At 41.4% G+C, this 12,483-nt stretch overlaps 1 protein-coding gene across 2 annotated transcripts in view; it reads left to right on the top strand.

The window, feature by feature from the left end:
* Positions 1 to 12,483, top strand: part of sclt1 (sodium channel and clathrin linker 1) — an 85,257-nt gene that overhangs the window by 21,587 nt on the left and 51,187 nt on the right. For both annotated transcript variants that reach the window (XM_084318805.1, XM_084318806.1), the window contains exons 12-14: positions 131 to 222; positions 8,628 to 8,805; positions 9,088 to 9,186. In XM_084318805.1, coding sequence (XP_084174931.1) covers positions 131 to 222; positions 8,628 to 8,805; positions 9,088 to 9,186 — 369 coding nt within the window. The remainder of the gene's footprint in view (positions 1 to 130; positions 223 to 8,627; positions 8,806 to 9,087; positions 9,187 to 12,483) is intronic.

Genomic DNA, 12,483 nt, shown 5'->3' with positions numbered 1-12,483 from the left:
TTCAAGAAAGAATGATCTGAACACAACAGCCTGGCATGTTCCTTTCCCCCCATCTAAAGACCATTGTTCGTTTGTGTGTTTGTCTGTCTCTGTCTGTCTGTCTCTCTGTCTCTGTCTCTCTGTCTCCCAGGAGGAAGACACAGTGGAGGCCCAGGGCAGAGAGGAGGCCTCAGACAGGAGACTCCAGCAGCTCCAGTCAGCCTTGAGTCAGCTGGAGGCCAGGTGATGTGTGGAAACCAAGCCCCAGTTTAGATCCTCGCTTCACCATGGTTGCAATCGACAAAACAACACAGTACAAACACCACACCACACCACAAGACATTGGCCCAAAACAGCCCAATTCATAGACAAAAGGAAAACAACATCAACACAGACATAGCTTCAGGTACCTAACCAGTACCATGGTTTTAAATTGAAAAGCTAATAATTAATCAGAGCAATGGCATGTGGAATGAAAGACTTAGCCACTCCGAAAGGCAGTTTGAAAAAAAGGTTGTAGTCTGTAGCTTAGTGCACCCTCTCTGACCACAACCTGTCCTCTGAGCCTCTTCCCTCTCTGACCACAACCTGTCCTCTTGAGTCCCTACCCTCTCTGAGCACAACCTGCCCTCTGAGCCTCTTCCCTCTCACGGCCCTCGGCTCATTGTACGTCACGTTAGTATCATCATACAGGAAGCTTCTGAATGTGAACTTACTGTATTGGAAAAGTGATCAGTTGTTGTAAGAGAACATTGGCTTAACCTGTTCTAGCAGGTGATAAATCAATTGTGAATGTACTGAATTGTATACAACTAGGTTGATTACTTGTTTGTTGATCTCAAGGGGCTTTAGTAATATTTCCATAATAGGCTACTCACTGCTATAACTTTATATTGACAATTTGACATGCCTTCTGTTAAAAGAAAACGCCAACAAGACAAAACAGGATTTCCTTCATTTCACTGGTTATACATGTTTATTTGCTCTGACAACTGAGAGTGAACTGTCAAGAGGTCCCCTACAACAGCAGTGCAGCTGGAAGGGCTATGCTGAGTTCAGGATGAACTTGAAATGGTAGATACGGGTGCATTTTTTTTTGTTTTGTTGTGTGACTTGTACAGTACTTTGTTCAACTTGACAGTGCTGTAAAGTTTAAACCTTTTTAAATCTTAGACAAACGAAACACTTTGCTTTCATGAAATATTGTAAGCCGTCATTTGAGGCTTTATAAAAGCAGCACAATGAACACAAATCTGTCAGTGCCGAGTCCAACCTAATCTTAAATAGCAAACAGCATTGCTTGTTGTAATTAACAAAGAGATGCAGAGTTGATTTTGCACACTAAAAAAATAAAACTTTTTTAATTTAATTTTTTTTATATTCAAATTTTATTTTCATATTCGAATCCCATGCCCATCGAACGAAGCTTCAAAGTATTTAAGACAGCCCTAAAACTGTATTTGTATAGCACCTTTCATACAAGAATTGAAGCTCAAAGTGCTCCACAGCAGAAGAAAATACACAAAATGAGCACATAAAGTGCAGACATATAAAATTACAGTTTTTCACATTATGATCTAACATCCCAATAGGTTACCTTGTTTATGGTTTGATTATATGGCAGTTTTAAAATAGACAATACAAAGAGTAAAATAGAATAGACAGTCAAATGTGCAATAGTGCAATAAAATAGTTTTGAATGACTGTTTTAACAGTTTAAAACCATCTTTACCTTCCCTGTTTGATAGTCACAGTTTATAACCTGACAGAGTTATGACTGAATTGTAGCCAAAACTCTCAAGAAATAAATGTATGGCCTTAATACCTTAACGCAAATATGAGGGCAGACCTTCCACTCTACTGGTGAAAGTTGCTTACTCGTGAGTAGTACGTTCGTTGATAAAGAAAAATACTGTCCACAGCCGCTCCAGTGTAAAACAAAGATATCCAAATGGTTTATTTCTCTTCCACAGCGAAGTCTTTCTTTACAGAAGTGGTCCTAAAGCTATTTTCCTAAATATTCACGTCACTACTACAAGGTAAGAAAACTATTTTCCCAGTCTCCAAAATCACAGCCGACTCAACACATGAAAATTCCTCCACACTGGAAAGCCGTAAATCAACTTGCCGGACATATGGACATATATCTTAATCAAATTAACCTTCCTAAACTATCAGAGGATGACGCTAAACAGTTAGAAACACCCATCACACTAGATGAACTTAGGGAGGCCATATCTGAAATGCAAAGTGGTAGGGCTCCTGGAAGAGACGGTATCCCACCAGAAATGTACCTCTCGTGTTGGGATGTAATTGGACCCCTATTACTTAATATGATTCTATATTCAATCAAGGAGGGGAACTTCCATAAGAACGACAATATTGCACTCATAACAGTCCTCCTTAAAAAAGACAGACCCCACCGATTGCGGTAGTTATAGACCCGTAAGCCTCCTCGGAACCGATATCAAGCTGTACTCCAAGGTATTAGCCATCAGACTTCAAAAGCATATGACGTCTTTAGTTCATCCTGACCAGACTGGCTTCATAAGAGGCCGCTTGATCACGGATAATATAAGACGGTTACTACATGTGCTAGATGCCAGCAAGGATGACACCACACCTAAGGCGATGCTGTCCCTGGATGCGATGAAAGCCTTTGATAGGTTGGAATGGTCTTATCTATGGGCAGTATTAGAAAGGATGGGGTTAGGAAAAGGATTCATTGATATGATTAAAGTATACAAAGACCCATCGGCCATGATTACAACAGGTATAATCACCTCCGAAATCTTTACGGTATCGCGCTCTTCCAGACAGGGTTGCCCTCTTAGTCCCGGACTATTCGCTTTATCATTAGAGCCTTTAGCACAATATATAAGACAATCCCAATCCATAGAACCAATCGCAATTAAGGGCACACAACATCATATTAGTTTATATGCGGACGACGTAATATTGTTCATGCAAAACCCTAACACCTCAATGCCTCATCTTCTCAAGTTGATTGATGACTTTGGCAATCTATCGGGATTTAGGATAAATTGGCCAAAGTCGGCTTTCCTTCCACTTAATGCCCCTGCAAAGAATATACTCCTTCCAGAAGAAATACCAATGGTTTAACACTTCAGATGTTTAGGAATTGAGGTATTCCCTACTATAAGCCAAACGGTGAAATACAATTACACAAAAATCCAAGATAAGATCAAATATGACTGACAGGAGGTCCAAACTTAAAAACTCAGTACAGGCACGAGTATCAATAGTTAAGATGGATGTTTTACCTAGAATCAACTTCATTAGCTCAATGTTACAGTTACCCCCGCCTGATGGTTACTGGAAAAAATTACACTCCACCGCATATACATTTATTTGGAATAACAAACCTCCACGAATAAAAAGATCCACCGCACAGAGAAACAAAGCCGACGGAGATTTGGCATTTCCAGACTTTTACCACTATTTTAAAGCGTACTCTTTAAGACCACTGACAACCTGGTTTGACTCCCAAGCATCTGTATCCTGGAGAAACTTAGAAGAAAATATAGTAGCACCACATAGACTGCAGGACATAGTATACACCATATTATCAATTAAGCAATGCAAATTGAAATTTGGCCCCCTTATTACACATGTGATCCGGATATGGCGTGAAACACAAAAGAAAAATATTCTAACCAACATAAATGGCATAGCCATACTCCCCTATTCAATAACAATGCACTCCTTATTGGAAAACAACCTATAAGATACCCCAAATGGGAAAAGCAGGGCATACACACATTGGGAGATGTTTTCAACAAACAGGGTTTTTGTAGCTATCAAGATATACATAAAAAAAATTAACCTCACCAGTTCCACATATTATTTTTACGCACAGTTATTGGATTGTTTGAAGGCTCATGGAGTCCCATTAAGGATACCAATTGAGCACCACAGATATCACAAATTCTTCTATGAAAGAGAGACATCGAGAGGATTTGTATCTGATTTTTATCATCACTTACTAATGTCTTCGTATGGAATCCTCCCCCTAGACTCAGTCTGGAGGAGGGATATACCAGACTTGGAAATAGATTTTGATTGGCAAGAAGTCTGAGCAAACGTTCGAATTGCGTCACGTAACCCGGACCATCAACAAATGAATCTTAATTATATTCATAGGACATACCTGACTCCTATAAGATTGAACAGAATGGGACTTAAACAAGACTCCCTATGTTCCTTATGTACAAATGGGGATGAGGGTACATTCATGCACATGTATTGGGATTGCCCACCGGTTAAGATATTTTGGAAAGAAGTGTCACAGCAATTATCAGAATTCTTATTTCTGAACATACCTGTACATCCCTCTGTATTGCTGTTGAATGATGTATTTCAGTTTGCAGCCCCTATACAGCTAAAGAGACTAGTTTTATCTGGTCTCACAGCTGCTAAAAAGCTGATAGCATCACGATGGATTCAACCGGAAATAATTTGCCGGAAGGTATGGGTTCTTACTTATCTCGATGTGATTTATCTAGAAATATCTACAGCAAGAATTTTAGGTGTCAGTGAAACCAACATTGCAATCTGGTTAGAAGTGGTGGAGAGAATAAAAGCTAGCATATGAAGTGTAGTGCCTGGTTAGAAACGAAAGAAAATGGATGGATTATCCAAGTGGGGGTCCGGGGGGGGGGGGGGGGGGTGAGCGAGCAAGAGCATATGTATGTAGGGTATTAGATAGCAAGTATTAGGTATATATCTCGTAAACTACATTTACAATGATTCAAATGGTGATTTCATTGGATGTTTACTGTTAATGCTTGTGAGTCTAATTTGTTGTTATGTTTATGTTTAAAAAATAACAATAAAAAAAATATATATATAAAAAAAAAAAAAATCAATTTGCCGCCTCTTTCCACAGCAAAATGGTAGGCTTGACACCTTGGTTGAGAAATGCAGGTTGCAGTCTATGTTGTTTAGTCTATCTGTTCAGTCCTGTTCAGTCCTGTTTCAAGCTACACACTGCCTGCTCTGAGCGAATTGTGGACTATAGAGACACAAATGTTCTAGAATGTTCGGTTATGACATCATACGGTGACATCACCAATGTTCCAGAACGTTCGATCATGACATCATACTGTGCCATCACAAATGTTCTAGAACTTTCGGTTATGACTAGGGGTGCACAATATTGATTTTTTTTGACCCCGATATCGATACCGATAACTTTCTGCCCCTCAAGGTCGATACCGATAATTTTTCTTTTTTTTTATGTATATTCCTGTAGTGTTGACCTAACCATATTTATCATGACATGATCGTTACTACTATGAACAAAACAAAGCCAAGAGAACAGTTTTGACTCTTCAAATAAAGTGACTATATTTATTTTTCCAAATAAATATAATTTGAGTCAATCACAAAATTCACAATCCGTCAATGTCATTAACAATGTGTTTCCCTGAACAATGAGTGAACTAAAAACCAACAGGTATTGTGCTTTGTCAGTAGGGATGGGTACTGTTCACATTTGAGCCGATACGGTACCGGTACCTGTGAATCGATACCGGTACCCAACGGTACCTTTTTCGGTATTTTAGTCTCTAAAAATGTAATCTACCTACCTCAGTTGTAAAATAAAAATCCAAACTTCAAATAACCACATTTTCGACCGTTTTCGGCTTGCCATTGCCCCAACTGCTTTGTTGTTGAATCAAGTCAAATCCTAAGTAAGCATATATTGTGCGTGTGAACGTTGACATGAAAAGAAAAAAGTTTAAAAAAATCGGCGCTATCAATAATTTTATCGGGTTTATCGGGATGACCTCATAATTGGTTTTTAGTTCATTCATTGTTCAGGGAAACACATTGTTAATGACATTGACGGATTGTGAATTATCGTGCATCCCTAGTTATGACATCATAATGTGACATCACAAATGTTCTAGAATGTTCTATTATGACAAATAAGACTGTTGAATGACTTTATCTAAATCCAATCAATATTCCTAATGCCGGTTCAATGTAAGGTTATAAAAATAAACATATGAACATTCATATAATACAATAACCTAAATATATAGCTTTGGCTCCTACAGCAAACATGAACTAACTTTACTATTAAGTCTATAGATCAACGTTACACGACTTACAGGGTTAATGGCATCGTTTCCCTACAAATTTTAAGAGTAATAATCGGTTAGCTAACATTACGTGCTTGCTAGCTTGTTTTGTCTGTGATTGTGTGAGGATTGTGATTAACTCTCTGGCTAACGGCATCTGTTTGAAATGTGTCAGTGAAATGGGTGTTGTAACTGAGGGGTTACAAAACCCTGACTGTATTAAAGATTGTGATATATTAAACCACTGCTAGTTATGTACTTTAATTACTGGCCAAACAGTACATCAAATATTGATGGTGAACACTCACAAGAACACGGCATTGACACAGAAATTGACACAGAGGGTTATTTATTATTATTAGGCAACGTTAGGTTACAGATTGAGAATTAGGGTTGCGCTTGTATGGCGAAGAATATACGTAAAGTCAGTCAAGAGCATAAGTCAGAATAGTAGGAATACTATGATGGGTCTAAGCTGACGCCACCTGTGGTACAGTAGCAATTATATAGGGCAACACCGGTACCAACTGGAGACAATGGGTAGAGGAAAGTTCGGGTACTCCGTCTGAGTCAACGAGGAATAAAGAGGCTCCAGGTACAGGAGTCGGTGCTTGTACTCCCTTGATCAGCAGACAAAAGCAATAGTTGTAATCCAAGATGCTCGACAGCATTGACGACAGCTAGCCAGCCCCTTCCAAGAGGCAGGCCCGAGTGGTAATCCTCACGAGGTTAAATCCCAAACGACAGTGGAAATCAACGGTGCTCTTCTCCGGTGGTCACGGTCCCAAAGCAATATAATCCAACCAGGAATGGTTCTGCAATCGCCGGTGCCGATTCTCCTGTGTACATGTCCAACGGTTCTCGCCTAGGACTCCTCGGGTGTGGGCACGTATTTAGGCCACACAGCCTGGATAAGTGCACTAGCTAAAGACACGACGAACCGATGGGTAATGTTACACACGGAAGAACTGTGGCCGCACGATATACAATAAATGATCGACTATTACTTCACATTAGATTAAGTCGAACTCAACGTTACTGCATTAAACTCTGACACTTTAACATTCTATTCGCACGCGGTTCTCAATGCTCTATTTAGATGCAAGGTTGCTCACTTCACTGCACGTTGACTCGTGGTGAAGGGTAAGTAAGGTTTAGGTAAGGTACTGCTGTTTACACCTGCACCGTATTTATACTTAAGTGAATATCTAGTCCCAACCTCAGTTCTTGTCTCGTATTACTACGCAGACTCTGGGCATGTTCTGACATGCCCGGAGTTGTCTTTGAACTTGCCGTTGGGGGCTTGGTCGTTGGCGCCTGGGGCCGCTGTCCAATAGGAGAGCGAATATTACTCTGGTCTGTACGCAGGTAAAGGGATATTCCGTGTATATATATAAATAATAAACAAGGTATATCAAACGATACATATATATTCAGTTTAATCTGGCCCTTCACAACAGGTGTTGTGCGTTGTTGTTGAGAGAATGGCAGCCGTGTGTGTACATTATGTGTTATCTGTGCGTTTCCTGTCAGTTTAGTATTTATTTTCTTCCTATGAATGAGTTAATAGTTTATTTCGAACAATATAAAATAATCAAAGTATACAATTAAAATACAAAGATAATTTGCTGCTGTTCCTGCAAAAAAAATAATAATATAACAAAAAAATACATAATGAGAGTTACAACCTCCCTCTTTACTGTGTATACCTTTCAATAATCTTTTTTTATATTTTAAATTTGTTTATACTGTGACATTTTTACTCCTAATTTCTAAACAAAAACCTGTTCTTCAAGTCATCAATTTGAAGGAGTTGAATGGTTTAAATAATAATAAAGGAAAACATAAAACACAAACTAAGTGTTAACAGGCTTTGCTGTACATCAAATGGCTTCAACAACAGGATAACATAGACCGACCTAATCAATTAGTTGCACCCCTACTGTGACAGCATATCCTCCTGTTGGTGAACGCTCGGAATGGCATGATTATTCTCCAAAGCCGTGGTTCTTTGAAAACGTGTGCTTATAGGCTACTTTCTTGACTGGCAGCTGTCAACATCCCAATCCCATTGGTTCTGAGGAGTTGACGCAGAAGTGTCTTGGCCAGCCGTGGCCATTTTGTCTTAGTACTGCAGTGCTGCACCTATGGGTGGACCAGTGTTGTAGTCAAGTCACTAAATCTCGAGTCTCGAGTCCCCAGTGTTCGAGTCTGAGTCACCAAAGAAGAACCTGAGTCGAGTCCAAGTCATCAAGGTGGAGTCCACTCCACTCCACACTGGCAGTCAACGAGTTTAGTTGACATACAAATAAAAAAAGGTCTACATTAAACCGAAATGACACAGCAGTTACCATTTCAAAGGGAGTTTATTTACTTTGTGACACAAATAATCTCTCTCTCTCTCTCTCTCTCTCTCTCTCTCTCTCTCTCTCTCTCTCTCCCCTGACCTGCATCCTTTTTCTCTGCTCCCTCTGAGCTTTTCTCACACTCTCCTGAGACAAGGCGTTGACAGTTCCACCTGCTTCCCTCTACCTGCAGGTTCAAGTCTGCATCTCAGGAGGCAGAGGCGGTGCGCAGGGAGCAAGCGGTGTGGGAGAGACAGGTGGGGGAGCTCCAGGGGCGCTCCTCCTCCCTGGAGGAGGAGAGGTACGAGGCTATGGCCAAGTGTAGAGAGAATGTCCAGCTGTCAGAGGAGGCGACGCTGCAGAAAGACCAGGTGAGAAGGAGCACAGCTCTCTTGTTTCTCTCTCTCTCTCTCTCTCTCTCACTCACTCACTCACTCACTCACTCACTCACTCACTCACTCACTCACTCACTCACTCACTCACTCACTCACTCACTCACTCACTCACTCACTCACTCACTCACTCACTCACTCACTCACTCACTCACTCACTCACTCACTCACTCACTCTCACACACACAGTAATTGTTTACCTCTGACAAGTCTTGTGTCTCTTTAGATATTTACCCACCAGTGTGTGTGTGTGTGTCCCAGGCCCTGCTCAGAGAGAAGCAGAAGGCAGAGGAGCTTGAGAAGATGAAGGAGGCCTTCAGGCAGCTGGTCCAGAACGCTGCTGTTCGCACCAGGAAAGAGGTGAGGAGTCCTGAACTGCTCTCAGGTCTACATCTCCATATTTAGGCCAAAGATGATTTTTTTTTTCAATCGAAAATGGCGATATGTATATGTCTCCCCATTTCAGCCAGTAGACGGAGTCTTCCACTTGAAGCTCTTGTTTGCTTTAGCTTGGTTGCCCATAAATGTGCCAGTGGGTCCTGGACTTCCTGACGGGCAGACCCCAGGTGGTAAGAGCCGGCAACTGCACCTCCTCATCCATCACGCTCAACATAGGGGCCCCCCAGGGCTGTGTTCTGAGCCCCCTCCTCTACTCCCTGTACACACATGACTGCGTAGCACAGCGGAACAACAACACCATCATCAAATTTGCTGATGACACAGTAGTGGTGGGCCTGATCTCTGCCAACGACGAAAGGGCCTACCTGGAAGAGGTAGAGAACCTGTCACAGTGGTGTCAGGAGAACTGCCTCTCCCTGAACGTCAGCAAAACAAAAGAGATGATTGTGGACTTCAGGAGGTCGGGGGTCAAGGACTACAGCCCCCTCAGCATCGACGGGGCACCAGTTGAGAGAGTGAACAGTTTCAAGTACCTCGGAGCCCACATATCCGAGGACTTGACATGGACCACACACATTGACAGTGTTGTGAAGAAGGCACGACAACGCCTCTACTTCCTCAGGCGCCTAAGGAAGTTCCAAGTCAGTCAGAAGATCCTTAGGAACTTCTACTCATGTACAATAGAGAGCATCCTGACCGGCAACATCACCTCCTGGTTTGGGAATAGCACTGCACAAGACCGTAGCAGACTACAAAGAGTGACACGTTCAGCCGAACGCACAATTAGAGGGGGGCTTCCCACCCTCCAGAACATTTACAACAAGCGGTGCAAGGGGAAGGCTAAGAGAATTATTAAGGACTCGAGCCACCCGAACAACTGCCTCTTTGAACTGCTGCCGTCAGGCAAGCGATACCGGAGTCTTATGGCGAGCACAGAAAGACTCAGAAGGAGCTTCTATCCCCAGGCCATCAGGCTGCTAAACGAACAATAATCGCTAAACGAACAATAATCACTATGCAACAACCATCAAATGCACACAGCACACACACCCACACGCACACACTCACTCAAACAAACAACACACTGCAGCACCCACTCTCCACACTTTAGATCACACAAACACACTTACACTTTATATTTATTGATAAAGGATTTGCACTACAACTCGTACACCTACTGTGAATTGTACCTAAACTGCACCTCGTCCATTTATGCCTTGCACTATATAGTATTGTATAGTATTGTATATTAGTACACTGCACAGTATTGTATATTGTATGGTAACTACGTCTACGAACATTGTACATATGTCTAAACTGAACACTGTGACCTCTTTTTTTACTTCTAATTTTTACTATGTTTTTATTTCATACTTATCTTGTCATGCACAGTCTCTGGAGCGCAACAGTAAGAAGCATTTTGTACAAAAGTATTCTGTACTTCTGTATGACAACTATTAAAGAAACTTGAAACTTGTTACACCTGAGGGTTCCCGAGCCCCCAGCCTGCAATGTCAAAATTTTTAACTTTTGAGAAACCTTGTCACTTTTACTACAAAGGTTTTAATACTTAATTCATCAAATAAATTATTGAAGCTTATTGCCAACATTTAGATCATCCTTTATATATAGTATTTTCTAGAGTTCGACCAATTCAAATGAAGGATATTTTACACACTCGTATCGGCCATTTACAAATTTCCCACCGTTTTATTAGCCGTCTTTAAAGGGCTCTAGAGGGCTCATTTAGTTAAGCTATAGGATCTTTAGGAAACCAAAGGTACCAGCCATGTCATGCTATCTTACTGGCAAATAGGGTCGATTTTGTAGATTTCTTTTACAAAGAATATAAAACAAAACATGACGGCACATAATACAGGAATGATTTTGCTCCAAAGTTAAGCTATTTTAAAATAGGAAAATGCTATGGCCTTGTTCAAATGGCTGTTGACTTATTCCCACAAGATATCTGAATGAAAATGGCCTCAATATAACCACACAAGACTCTAATTTACAGCCAGGCTAATTTATGCTAGTCACATGCAGAATTGGGACAAACCAGGTAATATAACAACTTTAATTAATAAAATGCTGTTTGCTTGACGGATAAAGCCCAGGGCAGGCTGGTGAACAACAGAACTCTGGTGAATCATGTGACCTCGGGCAGGCTAGAGGTTCAGTATCCCAGTGACAGTCAGAGCCCAGAGGGCACTTAATGAGTTAAATAAGTCAGTTAAATTAAATAACTATTGCATCAAGAATGATTTCCAACCTCCACTTCACTCTCAAAACGGAAGCTGCGTTTAAGGAGTCTGGACCGCATGAGTGGACTTAAACAAAGACGGAAATGTGCGGAGATGCGGCTTGATGTAGAAGTGAGACCCCTGTAAAGGTGTCCTTCACAGGATGCTAATCCACCATCTGGAAGAGACTAGCATGTTCCGGTGATACCCGGAATCTCAAACCGCCACGGTACCAGCTGCTCAATAGTAGCTATTTTTCAACACATGCATTAAGACATTAAGCCCTGTGCTCAGCCTCCCCTCTGACTTGCTTCAGGCAAAGAAGCAGTGATTAATGTTCTATTAATGGGCCTTCTTCATCAAGCCCTTCAACCGTGTAATCCTGTGACTGTAGCCCAGTGCGGTACCATAGCGCAGGCTAAATCAGTCTTGTGGCTATCACTGATTCAGATTCAGATTCCTTTATTGAGCCATTTGTGTAAAACACATTGGTAATTGTTGCAGCAATACAGTGTATGCATTTTTTCTTTTTTCACAGTAAACAAACACCAACACAGACAAGAAACGAAAACAGTGCAGTGGGGGATTAATCAATAAATAAAATACATATATATATATATAAAGTGAAGTGTGCAGAGATCCAGTACGGACTAGTGCAGTCAATGTCATTTAGCCAGTGTCACTTGGGGGCAGAGGGGGGGGGGGGGGGGGGGGGCCTGAGGCATTGATCAGCCTGGCGGCTGAGGGGAAGAAGCTGTCATCACTAGCAACACAAATAGGCCGTTAGAGCCTTCACCAGAGAGAAGGTGTTCCGAGGAATAACCTGGGCTGATCTGTATACTGTGGCGGAAAATAGCCAAAGCTAATAATTTACTCAGTCCAAAAGAGACCTGGTTAATACGATTTATTAACTCAAAGTATCAATACAAAATATTAAGAGTTAGGCTGGATGACTCAACGAGGTGCTTAGCTATGACACCACCGACAGAGAGACCCCCCACCGGATCTTCAAACA

This window comes from Notolepis coatsorum, assembly GCF_963971535.1.
Source record: "Notolepis coatsorum genome assembly, chromosome: 7".
Lineage (NCBI taxonomy): Eukaryota > Metazoa > Chordata > Actinopteri > Aulopiformes > Paralepididae > Notolepis > Notolepis coatsorum.
The sequence above is the reverse complement of the archived record's forward strand: the minus strand, read 5'-3'. Positions and strand labels throughout refer to the sequence as shown.